The sequence below is a fragment of the Equus asinus genome, chromosome 13 (genome assembly GCF_041296235.1).
Source record: "Equus asinus isolate D_3611 breed Donkey chromosome 13, EquAss-T2T_v2, whole genome shotgun sequence".
In the NCBI taxonomy this organism is placed as follows: domain Eukaryota; kingdom Metazoa; phylum Chordata; class Mammalia; order Perissodactyla; family Equidae; genus Equus; species Equus asinus.
Window position 1 is genome coordinate 59,471,275 of NC_091802.1, and position 25,298 is coordinate 59,496,572.

Genomic DNA, 25,298 nt, shown 5'->3' on the forward strand with positions numbered 1-25,298 from the left:
GAGAAAATACGTATTTACGCTTTACTAGATTTACATATTTAGGTGTTGTGTGTTGCTCGTGCACGTAAGCGGCACAAAGGCCGCGCGCCCAGGCCGCCCCCCCACTCCTTGCGCCTGGTCCCCGCTCGCCGGATGTTGACGACGTCGCCTAGCAACAGGAGATGGCGGAGCCCGGTGGCCAGGAGGGCGGGTAAGCCAGGCCGGGGGACCGCGGGTCTCGGAGCGGCCCCCACGCCTGACCTTTTCCATAGCCTCCTCGGCGCCCCTTCCCCTCCATGCTCCTTTCCTCCTGCCTCTGCCCCTTCCAGCCCCACTCTCTGGACCTTTCCTGCTCTCCCAGGCCGCCCCCCACCCACCCCCTGCGTGCCCCCGCTTCCTTCTCACCTCCCGTCCCTTTGTCCTTTCCCGCACCCTCCCTCCTTCCTTGGCTCCAGGCGCTGCACTCTCTGAAACCCGGGACGGGCTCGCCCCGCAGTAACCATGGCAACCACTATGCTTGGCCTTCCCTGCTGCAGAGCCCAGAGCAGGGGTCTCTGCAGGGCTGGGGTCTGCGGGATGCGGTCCCACCTTGACGCTGTGAGAGAGAGACCAGCCCAGCCCCCGCCTCCCTCCTGGAAGGGCGGATACCCCACCCCCCCTCTGCTCACTGATGCTTGGTTTAAAAGGATAGAAACTATTTTAAAGTCCTTTTTACGCAATTTTCTCTTACTTTCTATTTCTTTTCCCCAGTTTTGTCACAGACACAAGTGTATTTAAGGTGACTTTTCTGGCATAATCTACTTGTGCTGTCCCTTTAATGCTTCAATAATTGTATTTTTCATTCATTCATTCATGGAACAACTCTTCTGTGGCACTCTCATGATAGGCATGATGTGGCACTGTGGTTAGTGACAAACGTGACTAAGTTGTGGCCGACAGCCTAGAGGGGAGGCAGATAGTTAACAAGTAAATAAATAGATACAGACGTTCAGGAGGTGATCAATGCCAGGAAAAAGAAGGCTATTATTTGAAATTGTTAAATTGTTTCTCTGCACCCAGGTCTCACCTGGAAGGAGACGTGGCTTCTGAAGGAGTGGAGGACCAGAAGGATGAAGGCGACGGGGTAAAGGTCCCTGTGGGGTGAACTATTCTGGGCTTGTATTTACTAGCAATTAAAGAGAGTCAGGACTTGCTCAAGAAGACTGTGTGCTGACCCTGTTACCTTGCGCTGGAACAGACTCAATCCAGCTGCAGAGAAACTCAGTTTCCTTCCACCCCTTTCTAGACTGTTGACAGCTAGTCAGAAACGTCAGGGCTATCCTATTCTTAGATTGAGCTGAGATTTTCCGAAACTCATTTCCTCAAGTGAAGGATGCAAAACAATTACCAAAAGACAGAGAGTAGATAAAGCATGAAACATAATCTCTTAGTGATGTTCAGAAATGTGCAGATGTAGCCGGAAACAGCCATATGATTACACCATGAAGAATAAAACCTCACAAGAACCTCTAGACTTTGTTTCCTGATTTTTTTTCCTGCCACACGACTACAGGTACCACCAATAGAGAAGAGCAGTGACCAGAAAAATGAGGAAGCTGTTGGTGCTACAGAGCATTCTGAGGGGGAAATCGCAAATGATGGAGAAATGGAAATGGAAGGGGAAGTCGAAACCAATGAGGAAGTCGAAACTGAAGAGGAAGTGGAAACGGAAGAGGATTTCGAATTTGAAGAGGATTTCGAGTCGGATGAGGAAGGCAAATTCCCTCACGGAAAGGCCAGTGCTACAGATGTGACTTCTCCAGGAGTCAGTCCTGTGGAAGCGCAGCAAGAGGGAGCAAGGCGGGAAGCTGGACTTGAAGACAGAGAGGCGCCCCAGCCATCAGAATCCAGAGGAGCGAGCGTCATCTCCACAGAGCCATCCGAGCAAGTCTTAGGTTCACCTGAGCAAACGGGCCAGGGTGCTTCTCGACGGAGGGTTAGCAAACGGGTGAGTGGCCTGAGGTCTGTGCTACGCAAGTGTTTTACTGCCATGGGGTTTGTCAGCCTACGTGAGGAACTCAGGGTCCACTCTAAACACAGATCACAATCCTTACTAGAATTTCTTAGCAGACTTAGGTCTCTGGATCCATTGCCAAATGTCAAGAGTTTCAGACCCTCCAGAGGTTGGGAGCATTCCATGTCAGGGCATCCAGGTTTCCCCGCTCTGGAGCAGTGCTGTCCAATAAAACATCCCATGAGGGTGGAAATGCTCTTCATCTGTCCAATACGGTAGCCATAGTCACATGTGGCTGCAGAGCACCTGAAATGTGGCCAGGCAGACGGGGAACTGGATTTTTAAATTTTTAAGATTCTAATTATTTCCATTTATATAACCACCTGTGGCTAGTGGCTACCACACTGGACAGGGCAGTCCTAGATAATAATGACAATGGTCACATTCATAGAACTTTCGTTGTTCACTTTTAAGCAAGCACAGACTTACAGAAAAAGTGAAGTATGATAAGAACTTTTTATTTTTTTTTAAGCATTAAAAAGTGCGCTGCCCATCTGTTGCACCACTGCCTGCCAGCGCTTCCGTGTTCCCACAAACAACCACAACGTGACTATCAAAATCAGGAAATTGCATGATATTACTAAACAGTCCTCAGTCCTCATTCATCAAATGTCCCAATAATGTCTTTTACAGCAGAGGTCCGGTTCAGAATCTCCTGTTGCCTTCAGCTGTCACGTCTCTTTAGTCTTAATCTTTCCTTGACTTTGATGACCTTGATGCTTTCAAAGATCACAGACCAAACTATTTTGTAGAATGTCCCTCAGTGTGGCTTTGCCAGGTGTTTCCTCATGGTGCAGTTTGGGTCGTGGTCCCTTGGCAGGGATGTCACAGAAGGATGCTGTGCTCTCCTTGCATCCTATCGGATGGTGCACCATTGGGCTTGTCCCATTACTGACGAGGTGGGCATGGATCACCTGTCCAGAAAGTGCCAGCCTGCTGCACGTGAAGTTACCCTTCACCCCTTTGCATTTAAGAGGAATTGTGTGGGAAGGAGGGTTTTTTTGTTTAAGATACAAAAGTGAATATTTATTTCATATGAGAAAAAAAATCACAACAGATTACCACCCTTTTTTTAGAACTTCTTTCTCTCAGCAATGCATACGGGTATTGCACTTTTGTCAGATTTATCCCTAACCATTTTGCATTTTTTGATGCCACGGTAAATGGTTTCCAATAGTTTGTTGCTAGTACATAGAAATGCAGTTGATTGCTGTACATTGATCTTATATTCCGCAGCATCGCTAAATGCCCTCGTTAGGTGCAGTAGCTGTTTTTGTAGAATCCATAGGCTTTTTCAGAAAGGTGATCATGTTGTCTGCAAGGAAAAGCAGTTTAACTTCTCCCTTTCCCATCTGGATGCCTCTTGTTTCTCTTCCTTGCCTCACTTCACTGGCTAGAAGCTCCAGCACTACGTTGAATAGAAGTGGCGAGAGCGGGCATCCATGTCTTGTTCTGGTCTCGGGGGACAGCTCTCAGCCTCTCACTCTGAGGGTGATGGCAGCTGTGGGGTTTTAGAGATGCCCTGTGTCAGGTGGAGGAAGTTCCCTTCTACCCTTGTTGGTTGAGTACTTCTTTTTCTCATGAAAGGATGCTGGATTTTGTCAAAAGATTGTTCTGTGTCTATTAGATGATGGCATGTTTTTTCTTTTTTAGTTTATTAATTGGGTGGTTACATTAACTGATTTTCAGATGTTAAAACAACCGCATTCTGAGATAAACATGGGGAGATACTTTGAAACTATGTAAACCTCCCATCCCTCAGAGAACTTTCAATGTGTTCAATTACGTATTTATATCTGCACGGACTCACCGTTCCCCATTTCATTTGCTGGGTTATAACCGACTGCTATCAGTATTTCTATTGATGCTCAAATTGTCCCCAATTTAGCCAGTGAGAGCCCATTTAAATTGGCCTTCGTGTCCTTCTCACACGCCCACATTCTTCTTCTTTTTTAACTGCTGTCATCCTTCGAGTGCTTCCTTGGTCTCTGGCAGAGATGGCCCTAGCCTTAGAGTCAGACCTTCCTCTGGGATCCCCATTTCTTTTCATGGAAAATAGAATTTAGAAGTCAAGATTTGGGTGCTTAGGTATTCTCATTGCCACCGGGATGTCACTGTCCCCAGGCCTTCTCAGTATTATGCACACACAGCCCACACGCACCACATGCCACACACCACACCATACGCACACACATCACACACACAGACACATACATAGCTCACACCAACACCTCTCTAACACAAATCCACCACTCAAGGGCCTCCTCCTAGTTCTGGCCCCTTCCGTGTTTGTAACTCCTTTTTCCAACAGTGAGCCGAGTCCCTGCTCTCCTTGACAGACTTATTAATTTGATCAGTCCCCCGGATGTGCCCTTCACTGCACTTCCCCATCCCGAGGCCGACCCTCCTCACCCTGCCTGGGCTTGGACACCCCACACTGGGCCACCCTGACTGTGGACACCCTCGTCACCCTGTTGGGCCAGCCCCACCCAGGCCAGCCCCCAGATGCCTGGACCCTGACTCTCTGCGCCAGGCAGTCCTCTGCGGGGACCTCTCCTCAGCAAGCCTGGCCCTGACGCCTGTGCTGTGATGAGCCCCCACGGGGACAGCCCTGGAGCCCGCCCTCCTCATCCCCCCGCATTAGGCCAGCCCCACCTGCCGGCTTTAGGTTTGAACTGTTCTGGAAGGCAAGCAAGGGGCAGGGCGGGGCCAGAAGAGAACACATTCCATTTCTCCATCATCAACTCTGGGCTGGACACTTCTATGCTTTGAGGGGTATTGTCTCAGGGAATCCTGACAACAACCCTGTGAGGTGGGGACTATTATGGTCCCTGCTGACAGATGAGGAAACTGAGGGGGGAAGGGACCTCCTTGCCCAGAGTCATGCGGCTGTGATGGCAGGTCCCTCTTGCTCTGAAGCCACTGTTCTGAACCACAAAGCAATGATCTGTCCTCGCCCCGTGAAACTAAAAGGGTTAATAACTGGAGAGTAACATGCTCTGACATTCGATGAGCCCTAATTAAGCTGTATGATTACAATGACAAATACATGACCAAAACCACTTTTAAGAATTCAACAGCAACAACAGAATGAACAGTTTCTCACCTTGCAAGATAACCAGGAGCTCTCAAGGGTAGGCCACTTGTTAAGCTATAAGCACCGTGTCCTTCCTTGGGTCTAGTTTCTAGAAAATTTACTGGGAAACAGTTTCCAAATTTGCCAACCACAAGGGCAGAGACAAACCCTATTTCCCTCCCTCCCAGCTGCTGCCCAGTCTTCAGGAGAAATAGGAATCGTGGGGTGGGGGCTGCTGCGTCCAGCGGCTGTACAGACGCCTCAGCGCCTTCTCGTTACGAGAAGCCCTTCCTGGGACCCCTCGGAGGTGGACTTTTGCCTCTGGGCCCCTATTCACGTCATTATGGTTCTGGATGTCTCAGAAACCATTTACAGAGTCAGCATCATCTGAGGAAGTAGCGTTAGAAAGAGCATGAGGTGGGGATTGAAACAGCCCGACTTTGAACCTGCCGTTAGCCAGCTGTGCGAACCTTAGGCAGCGTCTTTAGCCTCTGTGCGGCGCTTCCCCTACAGATGTCAGAAATGACTAGCAGCTGCCTCTCAGGGTCATTGTGCAGGGTCATTGTCCCTTGTTACTAATATTTACCAGTTCATCATCAGCAATAATCATTGTCAACAATAATAATTGCAAAAGTCTCTTTTAAAGCTAAAATGGAGCCAGGCGTTTTTATCAAGGGAAAATATTTGCTTATCAAAACGTCCCCAAACTGGAACGTTTGAAAGAAGAGAAGAAACAGCCCTCTTGGGAGTCCCTCACCCCGGGCTGAGGCTTTCTGGCATCCTTTTAGAAAGAGGATGCTCAGAGATGTTGATTACCATCCTCAGGGAGATGAGCATTTGGGAGCACAGAGACCCACGTCCAACACAGGCCCATGCCTCAGCATTTCCACTTCGCTGCAGACCTAGACAGGCACAGACCACTCCTGGATTCCTGGTGGTGGGGGCGGGGGGGTAGATGTTTCCTATTTTGACCATTTGCAAAAGCCAAATAATCTTTACATCCAAATGATTTTCTATTGCTTGAACAATTATGTTGAATTTTCAACACTGTAACGAATCAAACTCGAGTAACTTCTCAGTCCTGGTTAAGCCCTCATTGACTCAGGTCCGGTTGTTCTTGCTCTAGGGGAAATCCCGTGGAAGCTCCCAACACAAGGTCTCTCCTCTTGTGGCACGAAACCGCCTCCGACTGAGCCAAGGGAGCAGCATCGCATCCTCTGACTTTGACGAGCTGCTCCCGCCCCAGGAGGGGTCCTTTGCCCAGGAGCCAGGTACCACGGCACTCGCCGAGGCTGTCCTGTCCATGAGATGAGTCACTTCGCATCCCCTCTGTGCCAGGGACAGCACTCACTCACCGCCTGTTACCTCGTTTCCTATTTGGCTGTGAGCCTAAAGATAAAAATAATATTAACAGAGATAGATAACATTTATGGAGCACTTACTCTGTTTCATCTCATTTAATCCTTAAACTAACCGATGGGTAGGAACAGTTCTCCATTTTACATAAAGCCCAAGAGTTATTAAGTAACTCATCCGAGTAAGTGGCAGAACCAGGCCTTGACCGAGACCTGCTGGTGCCCCAACCCACGGACTCTGACTGCCACTTCTCTCCGCCTCCTGATCTCAGAGAGGAGCTCAGCGACACGTCGAGCAGACCGCAACGGGCGTCTGTTTGCTGAGTTTCAAAGGCTTTCCAGGCACAGCCCTGAGTTTAGCTGGCTTCCGTATCCCATACATGGGAAAGCAGATAGGGACATTTCTCATTTTGCAATACATGTACACGGATGATACACCTAACAGAGTCTGTGTCACTCACTCACAGGCAACATGAAGCCAGCACAGCTCGAACTGAGTTAAAAACAGAACTGGACCTCTCCCGCTCAGGGACAGACAAGCTGAAACTAGACCCTCACGACTATTTCATGTCTTTCAATCTTACCAGCTGTTCCCCATTTTTAAAAAAACCAATCTAGTCTATCCGTAAGAAGCCACCTTTCTCTTCACTATGTATAAAAAAGGATCTACAAAACAGATTTCCCTCTGCTCTTTTAAATGTGGTCATGAAGAGGAGATGCTGTGAGCGGCACTTCTGAACCCTAACCATTGGACGCTTGTCGTTCCTCTTTTCCATCACGTTGTGTGAGGCTGGAAACCAGCCTTGCCTGACGACTCCCCCAGACGGGCGTTATTAACCACCTATTAACGCCTCAATGATGTTCGCTGTGTCCCCCAGCCGTCCCTCCAGAGGAGTATGATGCCCACCCTGGGGACAGAGCCTCGCCCACGTTCCTGGACAGGATCCAGCAGTTAAGCATGGCAGAGGAAGAGGCCACGGAGAGAATGGAGTCCGAGGGAAGTGACGAGGCCGAAGAGGACAGATCCCAACTGGTGGTTTTGGACCCAGACCACGTAAGCAACTATCCCGAGGTTTTGCTTTTGCCCTACACAGAGGAGGAGTGACCGAGAGGCCCTGCTCTGCCCTCGGCCTCCATGGCCCACTCCGCACCCCTCAGACACTGTGCCCCCATCTCACCCACTCACTGGACAGTTTATCTGCGCGGTCTTGGCCTGCTGCTTTGTAAAGCATATTCTTCTTTTAGGTTCATACACTCAAAGCCAGGGTTTCTCAACCACAGTGCTGCTAACATTCTTTGTGATGGGGGCCGTCATGGGCACCGTGGGATACTGGTCAGTGTCCCTGGCCTCCGTGCACTAGATGCCAGTAGCAACCGTGTCCCCCCTCCCCCACCCTTAGCTGTGACAGCCAGAAATGTCTCCAGGCGTTGCCAGATGTTGAGTGCGGGCAAAAATCACCCCCACTGAGAGCACTGGCTGTGAGTGTACCAACCAGGTTGTGAGTTCCTTCGCCCACCACTCTGGCCAGCGGGGAAGGCAAATCTTGACTAGATGAACCCATTTGGAAAGTCACCTTGCTCCCGGGTGCTGTGCGAAGGACCCGGAGCTGCTCTGGACAAAGGGGCCAGGCGCTCACCCTGCTCCTGGCCTCCCAGGCACCGCTCATCTCCCGCTCCGGCCCTGGGGGTTGAACTGGGACCACTGCTCAGCTCACTCTGCCCTTGTGCCAAAATACGCACTAGGTCTCCAGTGCTTTTAATTTGTGGATTCCAGAGTCAGAATCCGGGCAGAAGTGGGCAGCACCCAGCGTGGAAGTCATTTCTGGCCCACCGAGGGAAAGCTGTGGCAACTTAGGCTAAGCCCTGGATGGGCAGGAGAGTGACCCGGGGTACTTTTTTTTTTTTTAGCCCCTTATGATAAGATTCCAGGCTGCCCTGAAGAACTACCTTAACCGACAGATAGGAAAACTGAAGCTGGAACTTCAAGAGCTGGTGAGTTCGCCGTCCGGCCTTCCACCCGGCTGCGTGCCCACAGCCCGTGACCCAGTTTCTCTCTCCGGTGCAGAGCGTGGCCACCAAGCAAAGCCGAGTCCAGCGGCAGGAGCTGGGGGTGGATCTCTACGGGGTGCAGCAGCACCTGGCCCGCCTGCAGATGCAGCTGGAGAAGACCCACGACCGCCACTCGATCGCCGCGTGCGCGAGGCGGCAGAAGGAGGAGGAGCTGCGGGACGTGCGCACGCTCTACGCCAAGACCTGCGCGGCCGCCAACGACGAGCGCAAAAAGCGTAAGGCGGCTCCGTGCGCAAAAAGCGTAAAGCGGCTCCGCGTGCAGTCCGGGGCCTCGAGAAAAGCAAGATGTGTTCGTGTCCCGGGGGGTTCCCAGGCTACTTAGGGATGGAAAGCATACATGTCTTAAAACAAACCTAATTCGGCAAAGCAGCAAACGCTGAAACAGAGCATCGTCGGGGTACAAAAGTCAAAAGCGGCAGGGCCTGGCCGGCTGCGCAGGTCTCAAAGCTGCGTGTCCGGAGGCGAGGGCAGAGCCGAAGGGGCGGGCTTTAAACAAGTGGGAACGGATCGGGGAGGCCTGGCCGAAGCACAAGGCCTGGAGCAGGGTGGGGCCCCGTGGCCGGGGAGTCAGGCGGCCTGGGGCTGTGCACAGATTAAGGGGAGCCCGAGTGGCTTTGGACCAAATGGGACAGTGGGCTTGTGACACGTGCTGCTCTCTTACTGCTGAAGCGACACACCCACACACACTGGGCGCGGGTTGTAGTTCACAGGGAACAGTGGCTCCGCGTCTGCTGCGGATTTCTTTTAGTCGTTATGGTTTTTCACGTTTCCAACTTTATCAGCTCTGCGTGACCGTGATAACGGGGCGAATCACCTAAAGGAATGGAGAAGAAAACAGAATCACACGGATATCCCGGCTGTGGCTGGAAAGAAGCGTTTTGGACCCTGAGAAATGCAGGAGAGGGCCTGGATTGATGGAGCCAGGCTAGGGGCTCGCTTATCAAGCGCCCCTCCCCCATTACCACCAAAGTAACAGAAAATACCAAAAAGAGAAGGACAGATGTTCACGCCAAAACAATAAGGAGCCCATCCTGCAGATACAGCAGAATTTAGACTAACCTGAAAGAGGACACAGGCCACACGCCTCACACACACACACACACACACACGAGCAGTGAGTGCCCGCTAGCGCGCCTCAGCAGAGGCTCAGTGCAATGGGCTTCTGGAAAGATGCGAACATCTACGTGGACTTTGTGTCCTTTCTGGAGGTCACCAGAGAGCAGGAGCAGAAGCTGTTCAGCCAAGCAAGGATTCCATCTAAGGCACTGGTTCTCCCTTCCCAGCGGGCGGTCCCAGCCGTGCCACGGGGGCTGCCACTGCACTGCCCCTTAGGGGAAACACGGGCTTTGCCACTGGAGAATGTCCACGATCGCCTGGCTCGCCTGGGAGGGAGGGGAGGCCCAGCTGTCACTAAACCTTCACATCGAAATGTGAGTCATCAGTGGCCGTCTCCAGACTAAGAGGAGATGGGCGGGCTGGACAGACAGAACAGACACCTCCAGACACCAGCCTGATTCCAAAAACAGAGGAGTGCGTGAGAGTGCACCAGGTGATGCTCTGTAGGAGGCTTCAGAGAATAGCACATCAGTAGATGAGAGCAGTGTTAGGAAAATGGATACTTGGAATTACAATAAATAATCATCATCCCCAAAAAAGGGCACTAAATAGACAAATCAGTACTACTAAAAATTGAACTTGTGAACTGAAAACCCAGTTTGTGGAATTCTCCCCAGAATTCAGAGCAAAAACCCAAAGCGATGAACATTTTGAAAAGGAGATAAAAGACATGGACCATAGATCTGGGGAAGCCAATATCCATAAGATGGAAATTCCAGGAGATTAGGGGCATTAACCAATGACAGCAGAGGGAAACACTTGCCTGAGTTCAAGAAAGACAAATCTTCAGATATAAAGACTCACGGAGGCCAGATGGCTGGAAGAAAAACTACACATGCCGAGACACAGCTGGCGAAATGCTTAAATTCCAAAGGTATGGGAACAAATGCTACCGGCTTATAGGCAGGGCAAAACCAGATTCCGGCAGGAGGAGAGCCCGACTAGCCCAGGGTAGCTCGTCAGTCGTGGTCTCAACCCGCTGCCCCTTGCAGGGACCCAGGGAGAGCGCCAAGCCCCTGCGACCCCGCCCAGCCCAGAGTCCCAGTTTATTCATTCTGGGAAGGACCAGGCATCATCTGTTTTCTCTCTTTCTTTCTTTCTTTTTTTTTTTTAAGCCTTCCACGTGATTCTAATGTGCAGCCCAGGCTGAGAATCACAGATCTTAAATATAAATGACAATGTAGTGCTGCTTCCAGAGTTTAAGGGAGAAAGATGAAAAAGAGTCCAGTCTGCACGAGGTTGCACACGATTTCGGAATTAATGACAGAAAGCGTCTACGTGTGAAGACTTCCGGGTGCCGCCAAAGGGCCTCAGGTAAACCAGGACCTCTCGGAACTTTATTTATATTTTCATTAACAAGAATGAAAATAAAACATTGTGTTCAAGAAGCGATAAAAGGGCAAATAAACCAAAAGAAGTAGGAAGAGGAAATTAATAAAGTTAAAGAGCAGAAACTGGTAAAATAAAAAATGGAAAATGAGTTGACCTCATTGATAAAAATACTTATTTTCTGAAATGACCAGTAATTTCAATAAACTTCTGGTATGTGCAACAGAGAACAAAAAGGATATAACATAAGTAACAACCCTTGGGAATGAGGACAAGTCAGAAAAATTATTTTGTATTTCCAGAAAGCTATGCACTGTACTGATTTCATCATTGAAGAAATTTAAAATGTCAAAAATCTATTTTCCCTAAAAAAGTACCAGTCTTTGAAGGTGTTAAGGAAGAGTCCTGCTAACCCTGAAAGGGACAGACACTCTTTGTTACTCAACCTGCCAGGGGGTGGAAACTCGGGGAGATTCCTCCCAGGCTTGTTACAACGCCCAGTACAATCCTTACCACAGAGGCTGACAGCGCACAAGCACGGAAAACTGTAAAGCAGTCCCACTTACGAGGTGTGGAAATCATAGTGAAACATTAACAAATTGAGTTTGGCAATATATTAAAAGAAAAATACCCCAGGGCCAGCCCTGTGGTGTAGTAGTGAGGCTCATGCACTCTGCTCGAGCGGCCTGGGGTTCATGGGTTTGGATCCCTAGCGAAGAACTACACATGGCTCATCAAGCCACACTGCGGTGGCGTCCCAAATACAAAATAGAGGAAGACTGCCACAGATGTCAGCTTAGCAGCAATCTTCCTCACCAAAAAAAAAAAAAAAAAAGAAAGAAAGAAAAGAAAAGAAAAGAAATACCTCATAGTCAAGAAGGGCTTACTTCTGGAATTCAGGAATAATTTGAAATCAGGAAACCTATTAATTTATTTATTGTATTATTTTGTTTATTTATTTTTTTGAGGAAGATCAGTCCTGAGTTAACGTCTGCTGTCATTCCTCCTCTTTTTGCTGAGGAAGACTGGCCCTGAGCTAACATCTGTGCCCATCTTCCTCCACTTTATATGTGGGATGCCTGCCACAGCATCACTTGCCAAGCAGTGCCATGTCCACGCCTGGGATCTGAACTGGCGAGCCCTGGGCCGCCAAAGCAGAATGTGCAATCTTAACCGATGCACCACCGGGCCGGCCCCAAGAAACCTAATAATTTAATGCATTATATTCAAAAGTTGAAAGAGAGAGAAAAAAAAGATTTCCTGGGCAAATGCTGAATGGATGTTTGATAAAACTCATCGTCCATCCTAAACTAGGATAGAAGGAAAGTTCTTTGTAAATATTGATCAGAAACTAACAAGAGAAATTTACTCAGTGGAAAGCACTGGAGAGGTTACAGTTAAAACCAAAAGAGCCAAGGGTGCCTGCTGGCATCACAGTGGCATTGTTTTGGAGGTTCCAGCAATGTGAGAAAACAGGAAAAATAAAAGAGGTATAGATTTTGGATGTGAAATGATGAAATTCTCATTCTCTACCAATGATATGATTGTTTGCCTAGAAGATTCAAGGTCACTGATGAAGAAAGCTAATAGAAACAGTAAGAAATCCATAAAGTAGCTGAATACCATGTCAATAGTTTTTTCCTATGCCAGTAATATCCAGTTAGGAATTGTAATTTTTTAAAAAATCTCATCCATAATGGCTATAACAATCATAAAATACTTAGGAATAAATCTAATAAGAAGTGAGTAACCCTGTCTGAAGAAAAACAATAAAGTTTTCCTAAAAGACCCAAAACAGGTTTAAATAAATGGAGCTCCCACGTTGCTGATGGAAAGACACAATATAAAAGTGTCATTTCTCTCCAAATTAGTAAGTAGTTCCAGGCAATTCCAGTTAAAATCCACAATGGGATGTTTTGGGTGCACTTAAACTTATTTAACATGGTTATTTACTTACTCATTTTCAAAAAGTAATCATTTAAAATCCAAGAAATCAGGAGTGCAGTCTCCAGCCTCCGGCTTCCCCAGCACCCTCCACAGAGGCACCCAGTATCATTGGTTCTTGTGCGTTCATTTAATGATATTTTTGCATATAAAAGAAACATACAAAGGGGTGTGTATATATATTTTTTTTCTCTATTTTTTACACAAGTAGCTGCAAGTTATACCCACTGCTCTGTTCCCTGCTTTCTTTCACTTATCAGTGTATGCTGGCGATTATTCCATAACAATACACAAAAAGCTCTCCATTCTTGACAAATTGATTTTAAAGTTCATTTGGAAGACTAAATGCATGAGACTATCCAAGAAAATTTTGAAAAGGAAGGATAAGGAAGGAAATTGTCCTATCGAGTATCAAAACACAGTATCAATCTGTGGCAATTAAAACAACACGGTGCTGGAAGGAACGTGGATAAACAGATGGATGGAGCAGAGCAGAGAGTTCCAGGAAAGTCACTCAGGAATTTAGCTATTTGCTGCAAATTACATAAACGGGCAGGTAGCATTTTTTAAATCACTCAATATTTTTTGATCATTTGGCCATCTGGAAATAAATGCTTAGATCCTTATTTCACACTACACAAAAAAATAAGTTCCAGGTACAGTAAAGGTTTAAGAAAATCACAGAAGCCATAGAAGAATATGTAAGATTTTTTTTTTATGATCTTGGGGTGAGGAAGAACTTTGTAAGCCTGACGTGACGTATGGAGGGCAGAGAGGAGGAATTGGATAGATTTGACCATATAAAAACACAAAACCTGCCTGTCAGGAGCCAGCCCTGACGGCCTAGTGGTTGAAGTTCGGCACACATCGCCTCAGCAGCCCGGGTTCTCTTCCTGGTCACGGAACCACACCACCATCTGTCAGTAGCCATGCTGTGGCAGCGGCTCACGCAGAAGAACTAAGACTTACAACCGGGATATACATGCACTGGGGCTTTGGGGAGAAAAGGAAAACTTACCTGTCAAGAAGGCTAATAAAGATGAAAGACAAACACAAATGGTGGGGGGGAGCCCTGAAACGTCCGTGACAACGTCCATACCTTCTGTTTCAGTTTTCCATTGCTGCATAACAAGTTACCGCAAATGTCGGGGCTAAAACAACCCCCGTTTATACACTTGCTCAGTTTGGTAGGTCAGCAGTCTGGCGTGGCCGACTGGGTCTCTGCTTGGGGCAGCACAAAGCTGGGCTCAGGTGTTAGTTAACTGAGTTCTCTCGGGAAGATCTTGGGAAAATCCACTTCCACATTCATTTTGTTGGCAAAATTCATCTCCTTCCAGCTGTAGGACTGTGGTCTTGCTTCCTCACCAGCTGTCAGCCAGGGCCCCTCTCAGCTCCTGAAGGCCACCCACATTCCTTGCCATGTGGCCCCCTCCATCTTCAAGCCAGCAATGGAGAATTTCCTCCCTGTTGAATCCCATTCACCCTCTAAATCTCTCTGACTTCCTCTTTTGCCACCAGCCAGAGAAAACTCTGCTTTTAAAGGGTTCACCTGCTTAGGTCAGGCCCACCTGATAACTTCCCTTTTGCCCTATAAGGTAACATAATCCCAAAAGTAACACTAGGGGCAAGGGTCATGGGAGCCGATTTTCAATTCTACCCGCCCTGTCTGTATTCCATAAAGAGCTGTTAGAAGCCTATCAGTGGAAGACGACTCTCCCAGGAGAAGCCTGGCCGATGATGAGCGGGCGATTGGAGAAGGGAAAAGAGCACTGGTCATTAACACTGTGAAAATAGGTTTAATGTCGCTAATATTAACAGAATGCAAATTAAGAAGAATATCTGAGATAGTGACTTTTAGTTACTCAACCAGCAAAGCAGAAAAGAGGGGCTGAACTTAGTGCTGTTGGGGAAGTGTGGCTGGGTTCCCACACCCTTGGGTGACAGGTGCACAGTCAGCTCGGGCTCCACGCAAAGGGCGCAGACTGGCAGCTTCAACAGGAGAAGTTTGTTTCTCACGATTCTGGAGGCTGGAGGTCCCAGATCGAGGCGCAGGCAGGGCTGGGTCCTCCCGAGGCCTCGCTCCTTGGTGTGTAGGTGGCGTCTCCTCCCTGCGTCCTCACGTGGTCGCCCTTCTGTGTGCACATCTGTGTTCTGATCTCTTCTCATCAGGACACCGGTCAGACTGGGTCAGGCCCCCCCTGCTGACTGCAGTTAAACCTAATTGTCTCCTTGAAGGCCCTCTCTCCAAACACAGTGCCCACCCCTGGCCACCCTGCCACCCATCTTTCTACACAACCTCCTGCCTCATTTTCCGGCTTCCACTCCTCTCCCCTCCCCCATAACTCTCACCCACACAGGATCTCAATTCTCTAGCGTTAGAATTTGTACAGTCATCTTGGATGCAAAACTGTTTTTTTTCCAGTTTAGGGTATTTCCCTCAAGAACACTCACGTTCCCCCAGCAACCTTTTGGTCTGTAAATCCGCTTTCTGTTTGGCTCTGTCCACTGAGAAAGGAATGCTCTGCGCAAGTGAGCGATGACTGACTGTGGCCTAGCCCCCTAAATAAATTATTCTAGCTTTATTAATCAGTCTCGTGTGAGTTTTGTCAGAAGGAATCCGTTCCTCAGGGTGTGGTCTCCTCTGAGCGCGTGGACAAAAATCCGTTCTCCGCTGCCGAGTCGGGAGTGGCAAGTGCCACCCCGCAGGGCTGGCCACACGGGCAGCGTTGGTCCTCAGGCCTGCAGCCCCCACACAGCCATTTCGGTCCAAGGGGCTTCAGGGGAGCTTCAGGCTCTGGATTCCTCCCCGGGGACTGAGGACTCTGCCTAGGATTGCTAGCCCCTAAGTGGTAGGAACTCTGCAAAATGAACAGGCGGCCGTAGAACCAGGCACTATTTCAGTGTTTCCTTAGATGGAGGGACGATCTCCAGGATGTGGTGGGAAATGGAGCAGCTTGTTGCAATCTGTGGGCGTAGATGACATATATTTTGGTCTCTCCAATTAGACTGTAAGGTCTTTGATGGCAAAGTCTGGGTCTTTGTAGTTTAGAGGCAGTTTCCCAGTCTCACCCTATGAAGGCAGGAGGGGTGCGGTTTCCCGCCTCTCCCGGGGTTTCGGGCCAAGCGAAGAGGCGTGTGTGATGATGGAACAGCCTTCTTTCTCCCCCAGTGGCGGCACTGCAAGCTGAGTTGGAGAACCTGGCTCTGCATCTCTTCTACACACAGAACATCAACCAGGACGTGCGCGATGACATCCTCGTGATGAAGCAAGTCGTGAAGAAGTCAGAAGTGGAGCGGGTGCGGGCCGAGATAGAGAAGAAGAAGCAGGTATTCCGGGAATCTGACCCACATTTAACTATGCCTAGACTTTTGGTTTTCCAGAAAGCGCTTAGTTTTGCCTCTTGTGTGAATACTGCAGCCCAGACACCGGTGGCCAGCCTGAGGGTTCGGTCAGGAGTTGATGGAGAATCGGCCTTGAGATGCAGGCATGTTGTTTCTTTACCCAGGACCTGCACGTGGACCAGCTCACCACTCGAGCCAACCAGCTGGAGGAACAAATCGCCCTGTTTGAGGCTCAGTACTGTGCCCAGGCCGAGGACACTCGGATCCTCAGGAAAGCAGTGAGCGAGGTAAGAGGGACATCTGCCGGGCCCGGCTGCAGAAACACCCACTAAGCACCCACCACACGGCCCCCAGACAGTGCCCACATGCCTGCTGAATGAATGGCTAAGCCCCCAATTAGCAGGCAGGCTGCCTGCACAGCTGTGCGTCTCCATCAGCATCTCAGAGCATCTGGCTGACCCATGATGGGGACGCAGAAGGTACCGGAGAACTGGCGGCCAGTATTTTTATTCCTACCGTAGCCAGTGATAGGCTGAGAGGCCTCCCAGGAATCGGGCGTTCTGTTCTGCTCGCTCAGCAGACCCTTAGCGAGTTCTTTAGCCACAGCGGGCCTGTTCCACTGAGGGCGGGAGACCTGCTAGCATTCTCAGCCCCGCGGGCAGCTGGCACTCCTGGGCAGTGCCCACATCCACGTGGCTTAAAGGAGGGAACAACCTCAATGCAGCACAAATTCAGTGGCTGATGCTGGAAACCAAAGTTGCTGTGACTTTTTAAAAAATCTGTGAATCACCGCCTGCGTTCCCGCATGCAGGGACGACTCGAAGGGAGCCATGAGTTTGTACTGAGGGAAAGGGCGAGGGCGTGGGCCAGTGGACAACACACCTGGTCCGTGTGGGAAACTGCCACGTCTCTCCAACCCATGCCTACAGATGGTCTAGAATGTGTTCCAATCGGAATCTCAGAAAAAAAAAACAATTTTTTAGTTAGCAAAGCGATTCTTAATTCAGAGGACTAGCCAAGACTTGTTTTGGGAAGGAAAGGTTCATGAAGGGACCGCTGCCCCAGTTTGCCTGGAACTGAGGGCTTTCCTGAGACGTGGGACTTTCCATGCTAAGACCGGGAGAGGCCCGGACAAACCGGGGTGGTGGGTCACCCCAGCATCGCCCTCCCAAATAGGGAAGTATACTAGAGAGCCCTAGAGGCTAAAATAACGTGTTACCGGAATCCGGGACAGACCGCCAGGCCGTGGGGGCCTGTGAGAGAGTCCAGAAACAAGCAGACGTTTATAGAAGAATGTAGCAGATTAGAAATTAGTGGAGAACAAGTGAATCATGCGTGCAGTGGTGTTGGGACATTGAGTTAATCATTTGGGGAAAAAAATTAAATCTTTTCCTCATACCTCACACTAAAACAAATGCCAGGTGAGATCAAGTATTTAAATGGGGGAAATGTACCGAAGAAAATATAAGAGAAATGTCTGTAAAATCGTGGGTTGGAGAGGCCTTTCTGAGCATAACACCGAAAGCAGACACTTCAAAGGAAAAGGCAAGGAGGGTGGGCCGTGCCAACCATAGGTTCTGTGGGTAACGACACCGTCAGCAAAAGGAAAAGACGGGAGACCCACCAGAAAAGACAGGCTTTCAACTATAAGTGCGTTTGGTAGTATCAAGAGGTGTCGAAAAATCAGTAAGAAAGACCCGGGCACGTTTCTGCTGCACGGTGATGGTGTACCCGAAGCTGCAGTTTTCTTTCGTTACGTCTTTCAGTGCCGCCCGCTGCTCCCTGCTGGGTGTGTCTCCACCGGGGTAGGGCCACCCCTGGGCTGTTCGTCCTGCATTCCCACGTCAGAACCACACGTGGCCCGTGGCAGGCGCGCCCTAGACATTCGTGCAGGAATGAATGAGGAATGGATGATAGAGAAGCATGTGGCAGGGCGTTCTCCCACCGCGATGGCAAAGACAGAAAAGGCAGAGGGAATGGGCCTCCGGCGCTGATAGTGAAAATGCACATCGGTCTTGATTAAATCTTTATTCAAAGACAATATCGTAGTTGGTGTGGGCAAGGACACTCCCCTGCTCCCTCCCAAACGTCCCTGCTCGGCCTTCATTCCGGGAAACTACCAGAGAGGCACGAGAGCAAAATTTTGTATGTTGAAAACCCCACAAACCAAACGGATGGAGAGTCACTGGGGACACACTTGTGGTGTGTAATAGCAAAGAAAGGTCCCACAAAGAAGGTGTTGGTGGAACACGTGGGGACACATCCACGTGGTGGAAGCTATCCCACCAACGAAGCAGGTGTTTGCTGACGTTCACAATATCCTAATTTTTAACTCTAGGTTACAAAACAGTATTTAGAATATGATTTGGTGCACACACACACACACAGAGGAAGATAACACTGGGGTGTTAGAAATGGTTAACTCTAAGTCGGGGGATTATTGACAATTTATTTTCTTTTTGCTTTTTTGCATGTTTTTTTTCTTTCTTTTTGCTTTTTCTCCCCAAATCCCCCCAGTACATAGTTGTATATTTTAGTTGTGGGTCCTTCTAGTTGTGACATGTGGGACGCCGCCTCAACGTGGCCTGATGAGCGGTGCTATGTCCACGCCCAGGATCCAAACCAGCGAAACACTGGGCCTCCGAAGCGGAGCGCGTGAACCCAGCCACTTGGCCATGAGGCCGGCCCCAACTTATTTGCATGTTCTAATTCGCATAGAATGCTCACTTATTTTTCGTTAGTAAGGAGGGTGTCTAAAACATCCAAAGACTGAATCTTGCCCTCATCTTTGCCTCTCAGCCTGCAGCTTGGGCAGCAAACCCTTGTCCGGCGGCTCCGGGAGCACTGTGGGGAGATGCCTGCCCCTGGCCCGCCAGCCCCACAGCCCAGCCTGGGGAAGAGACTGGTGGGTTCAGGTGCCTGCCGCTGCACTTTGGGGCGGTGACAACCTGCTCCCTGGCACACAGAAGCCTCCTCAGCGAACAACTTACCCAAATACGGAAATGTTTCACCGATCATAGTATAATTAATTCATGCATTTTATGCTCCATAATAATGATGAGTAGGTGATTTAACCCTCCCAACCGAGAGTGGCTTCCCCCGGGGGATGCTTCCTTCACACCCGGCGCTGCCCTCTTATCGTCCTGTGAGCGCACGAGTCCTCTCTGATGTCCTCCAGCACCTGCCAGGCGGGGCTGGACCATCCCCGTGAGCAGGCCCTGCTGGGGCTCGACATGGACACGAAGATGCTAGTGACATATGAGGGTCTCAGCCGGCCCCCGCCTGTAATTCAGCACTCCACCAGCTCGCTAACGGTGCAAGGATTCCGTTAGGGATGATCTGTCAGGACATTCTGGGTACCACTCAGAACAGCGAGTGTGATGGAGCCAAGAACGTGCTGGGCATATAGGCATCACCTCATTTGATACTACAGCCCCAGGACGTGGTACTGTTACTGTACCCATGTCACAGCCAGGGACACAGGGGACAAGGAGGCGAGGTGGCCTACCTAACCCTGAGCTCGCAGCCCGGGCAGCCATACTCTTCGAACAGCCCTTAGCCTCTGCCCCCAAGCATAGGGGAGACCCCCTTGCCTTTGCAGTGAATTCCGGAGCCCTCTTCCTGATTTCAAGCCCCTCCCCGCGTGGGCCCAGGCCTTATCCCAGCTGGTCCCCACCACCACTGCGATCTGGGACATCCAGCCTCAGCTCATCCCGTCCCCACCTCTGGACCACGTTGTCCACCCCACCCTCCTGCCCCTCCAGCTCTGCTTCCTTGTCCCCAGTCTAGGTAGGCCACTCTTCTCCCAACAGCACGCTCACATCCAGCCGTCATTCTGCAAACAAATGGCCCCCCGTCCAGCGTGGGCTCCTTAAAGGAAGGGGTGCCAAGCACCGAGGCTGCGCCCGTCCTGTGTGGCCTGAGCTCCGGTGTGTGGACGGGAGCATAGTGAGAATCAAGGACCTCCGCTCACCCCAGTGTTTGGGGTCTGGCATGGGGCGGGTGTCGATGGATGTCGGCCAGCTGCCTCCTCCTCGCCCCCCTGGCACCGGGTGCCAGGGGACCCTGAGTAAAGGCACAAACGGGGGTCCCAGGAGTCTTTAGGGCTGTATTTTGTTTCGAGGTTATCCTTTTGCTGGTGCACGATAAAGACAAGCGAGGGTGACATAGGCAAGGAGCTGATTCAGGAAAGTCGGGGCTCTCGACGTTCTTTGGGGCTTTGAGCAAAATGAAATAAGACCGACACGCACGTCACCCCAACTCCCCCCCGCAGGCCTGCACGGAAATCGATGCCATCACCATGGAGAAAAAGCGTATCCTGCAGCAGTGGGCCACCAGCCTGGTGGGCATGAAGCACCGCGACGAGGCTCACAGGGCCATCCAGGAGGCTCTCAGGTATGGGCTCCCAGGATGGGCCTCCCCCACTTCCGGTGTGGCACAGTGGTGGGGCCAGGGGGCTCAGGGGGCAGGCGGGGCCGGGGCAGGAGAGAGATGTGTGGGAAAGGCGGAGGCGGGCCGGGCGTGGACCACGCACTCCCACCCCGTCCCAGGTGAGCGAGGAGCACAAAAGGGGCACCTGCAGCCCGCTTCCGACCTGAAAGCTCCCGTATTGTTCCCCAAGATCTCAGCGTTTCTTAAGTCCTTTCAAACTTTCAGTGGCAGCAAAGCTTTCCCGCTCAGATTTCCTGGGAGGATTAAGGAGAAACAATGAGAGAGAGGAAAGAGAAAGCGGTATTTATCTTTGGGAGATAAAGGTGTCCCTTTGATTTGCAGCCTCACCACCTGTGTGCGGAAACTCCATCCCTCCTCGGCTGTGCTGCCCAGGGCTGCGTTCCAACCAAAATCCTGTTTTAATCTCCCCTCGAAGGGGAAGCAGGAGGCCCCCTCCTCGCGTCCCCCTCCCTCACTTCTAGCAAGGGGTGTACGTGTGGCCTGAGCCTGGTATTGGGCCGGGGGCCTCCAGGCACAGTGCCCCCTTAATTCCCCAAACTGCCCAGGGTTATGGGGACCCAGATGTGATCCCCCAGTTCTGGAGGTGCCTTCAACTCGGCCTCCACTTCTGGCACCCAGTACACAGCCTGGCAGCGAGCGGGTGCCCCCGAAAGAGTCGCTGAACACGGGAAGGAGTGAATGAGTGAATCGCTTTGTCAGTCCTACAGCACGGTTTCTGGTGGTTGCAAGACGAGGAGAGAATTTTCCTTCCTGGTCTTATGATTAAAAAACAAACAAACAAACAAACGAAAAAGGCATGTATGATTGTTTTAAAACAGGACATTTTTACACGAATAAGGCTGAATTAAAAGTGTTCATTTCCTCCGCCTCCCTGAGTCAACCACGTAAAGCCAAAGGGAGAGCTGTGGGACTGTGATGGCAAATTCCCTCTGAATGTGCAGGTGGAGGAACCAGGGCCACCTGGGGCTGGGGGGCTGGGACGCAGGCCTCACCTGCCCTGCCCTCGCCGGGGCTCCCTCCGGAGCGTTTGCTGCGTGCGGAAAAGGCCTTGGCATCTGGGCAGCATTTTCCTTCTGCCTGACGCGGACCTGGAGTCGGTCAAGGCTGAGGTTCACCGCCTACGCTCCCCTGCAAGGACTGGGGTGCAGGTACCACCTCCGGGACCCCCTCTTGTCCAGCGCTCCTGTGCCTCCAGGACTAACCCAGAGTGCCCCCCGCCCCCCTCCATCCTCGCCTTGTCTCCGAGCTATAACTATGCGTCTCTGAGATGTGGCCTGGCCACCCCTCCTTTTTCTTTATTTTTTTTTAATTTAATCTTTTGAATAGATAATACAGCCACTTGGTTAAAAATGTTTGTAGAATCGTATCCAGTGAGGTCTCTCTCCCTCCCCCGTCCTGCATCGCCCGGTGCCCCTTCCCACAGACAGTGCTCCTGGTTTCCTGGGTTTCCCTCCCTAGACATTCTGCGCCATCATAAGAAAATCCAGGTATCCGTGCTCTTCGTTTCTTTGTTGCACCGAGGTAGCGTGCTGTGTACGGGGTTCTGTGTCTTGCTTTTTTCATTCAACAACACGTCCTGGAGATCTTTCCAAATTAAAATATAAAGACCATTCATTCCTTCTTTTTCCACCACGAAGCGTTCTGTTGGGAGCTTCTAGGGGGAAGGCTCCCAGGGGGTATCTGGGGTATTCACACTCCTTTTCTCTTGCGGTGTCGCCATACCTACCAGTGTCCAGGATTGTTATATTTTATATTATGCTATGTAACTATGTTATATTCTCTATCAAGCCTGGAAGCTCCAGGTTCCAGGGTGTGCACATGCGCAGGTCTGGCAGGTGTTTCTAAGTAAGGCTGTGATGGTCACACCAGCGGCGTTCCAAAGTCCCATGACAGCTCGGTGTGCTATCCCACTTTTGGGTTGTGCCAATCTGATTGAAGAAAAAAATGATATCATGTTTTTAAAATATGTGTGCATGGAATGTTCAGTGAATATTTTAGCAAAAGGCACACCCCCTCTAACAACAGGGGGTAGAGTGCTGAGTGCAGCTCAGCTGTCCTCTCGCGACTCCGTACGCCGGCTGCAGAGGAGCGAGGCCCACCTCGCATAAGGCGTGGGCTGTGCAGGATGCTGGGAGAATTGTGAATCGTAATTGCAGAGATGTGCCGTCTCCACCTAGATGGGTCTGAGGAAGGAAACCCGAGACTGCTTAACAGAAGGTCAGGGCGTTGCAAAATTGAAATATTGCATTGCCGATGAATTCTAGGCCAGTTCAACAACTGAACCAAATACCCAATACCAACTCATCGATGTTCAATGAGTTCGTCCATTTTTTAAAAAATGGATGAAAATGCTGATATTCTTGGTGGATGGTCAGGAAGTTGGCCACGATGCCAGCACCTGGCAGCTGTCTGGGCGTTGTGAGGTCCCTGCGGACCAGGCCCCGCTGGCTCTGAAGCTGGCTTTTGCCGTCACGTCGAGAATGCATCTGGTGAATGCTGGCCAGAGGCTGATAGAGAAATGAGAATGCCAATTTGCTCATGTCCACTAGGAAATGTAAGCACCAAAGCCCCCGATGCTTATCTGGGAACGAACACAGGCCCGCCGCTCAGGGAGCAGCTCAGCAGTAGGAAGGTCGAGGCCCCAGCCTGCCTGCCTCCCGCTTCTTCCCCGGAGCACCAGGCAGCCCGGCCACGCAGGAGGAGGTACCCCTGCAGCCCTCCCGGGGCGCTTGCCTCTGTGCCAGTCCTGCCTCCTCCATCACCCTCCCCCCCACTTTGATGCTTATGTGATTTTTCCAGATAACTCCATGTCCTTAATTAGGTTCCAGTCAAATCTGGTACTTTCTCTTTTTCATTCTCTTTGTTTGTCTCTTCACCTAACGTCAATTCCACAATTTAACTCTTGGAAAACGATCTGACTTCCCTGTCTTTTGGGTGGAGGGGGGCACCATAATCTTGCCCCCACGTGTCTCATACATAAGCTGCAAGTTTAGCTGAAAGCCGGCGCGTTCCTTGTCAGCTACTCCCTGCCGTCTTCCCCGTTTCGCAGGGGCGTTGCACACTGACACAAGAATGCAGGGGGAAGGCTGACACGTGTGCTTCCGTTCAGTTCAGCTGGTCCAGGGCTGACACAAGGAAGCCGAGGGGTGGGCCCCACACCTTCCAGGCTTCCTTTTCCCTGAATCCTAACAACGACAGAGGCAGCTCCCGCGGACAGTTCCCTTCAGAGCGGAGTGTTGGGGTGGGTCGCCCGCCGGAGCAAGGGAGAGCAGGAGGAGGGTCGACAGTCGCCACGGGGGAGCCTTGGTCCTTCCGTCCACTCAGCTTTGAACAGGGTCAGACGTGGAATCCAGAGCAAGGCAATAATGGCACACGATTTGTCCTTTTCCCGTGTGACAGGCCGTGCTCAGCTTGGTCTGGCCTGGCCCTGCAGACCCTCGGAGGGCGGCTCTGTCATTACCCACGTTTGCGGAAGAGGAGGGGGGAGTGGAAGGCAGTGTGGGGTGAGCTGGACTAGAGCCCTGCCGGGGCGGCTGCAGTGGACCTCTTTCAGCCTGGGGTCTGGCAGGTAGCGCCCGTCACCGCCAACGTCCGCTGTGCCCTAGGACACCTGCAACCCTGGAGACCAGGCCCACCGTGCGACCACAGAGAGCAGCTGGTTAAAGGGGTGTGGGGGAGACCCTTAGGGATTGCCCTAACGACACATCGTGTCCCGTCCCCCCTTCCCACTCAAGGAGACAGAGTGGCCGTCCCCCGCCGGGGCTCCCCGAGGCTGGAGGGCATGTCTCATGGACTGGACCCAGCAGCCATGGGTGAAGCCAGCCTGTGACATGGAGAGCAGACGGTCCCCGCCACACCGGCCCTTTAGAGATGGGGGCTACCCATCGAATCTTTGCAACGTTAGTGACAAAATCACACAAAAGTGGGTCCCAACCACAGGTGAACGGTCCCTACTGAGACCTCAGGAAACGCTGAAAGTCATACATTCAAAGGAAACGAGTCATTTTCACGTGAAACTTCTCAAAACAAGCCAGAAAAACTCAAAAAGCTTCTTTCTCCTTTTGTGACAAGGACAATTTATTAGCGTTTTAGGTCCTCGCAGGCAGCTCTTCCCCCACGCATATGCTGTAGCGAGCGTTCAGACTTCCGTCGTATGATTTGTAACTCTGTCTTTTTAAATTGGACATCTTATTTTCATTGTCAGATTTTAGACATTTATGAGGCTGCTACTTCCTAAAAAGAAAATGAGTACCTTTTTAATTTTGTCGGGTTTATTGAGGTTAATTTATGTACAAAAGTTACCCTTTTGGAGTGCACAGTTCAGTGAGTTCTGGCAAATGGACAGAGGGACGTGACCCCCGTACACTCAAGATGTCAGACATTTCCTTCACCCCCAAAGTCAGCACCTCCGGCCGCCAGCAAACACTGGTCTGATTCTGTCCCTGGAGTCCTGTCATTTCCAGGACGTCACGTAAATGAAAGCCTGCAGCATGTGGCTCTTCTTGTCATGCTTCTTTCACTGAGCGTCATGCTTTTTCGAGCCCTCCTGGTGCTGCGAGATCGGTGGTGCCTTCCTTCTTGT

The 25,298-nt window shown here is 50.8% G+C and overlaps 1 protein-coding gene across 1 annotated transcript in view; it reads left to right on the forward strand.

The window, feature by feature from the left end:
- The window catches only part of CCDC40 (coiled-coil domain 40 molecular ruler complex subunit), a 47,362-nt gene that overhangs the window by 307 nt on the left and 21,757 nt on the right, over positions 1-25,298 (forward strand). Inside the window, exons 2-11 of the mRNA XM_044744492.2 lie at positions 43-190; positions 1,039-1,102; positions 1,532-1,966; positions 6,235-6,379; positions 7,342-7,517; positions 8,372-8,455; positions 8,529-8,748; positions 16,092-16,249; positions 16,429-16,551; positions 20,538-20,659. Coding sequence (XP_044600427.1) covers positions 162-190; positions 1,039-1,102; positions 1,532-1,966; positions 6,235-6,379; positions 7,342-7,517; positions 8,372-8,455; positions 8,529-8,748; positions 16,092-16,249; positions 16,429-16,551; positions 20,538-20,659 — 1,556 coding nt within the window. The 5' untranslated portion in view covers positions 43-161. The remainder of the gene's footprint in view (positions 1-42; positions 191-1,038; positions 1,103-1,531; positions 1,967-6,234; positions 6,380-7,341; positions 7,518-8,371; positions 8,456-8,528; positions 8,749-16,091; positions 16,250-16,428; positions 16,552-20,537; positions 20,660-25,298) is intronic.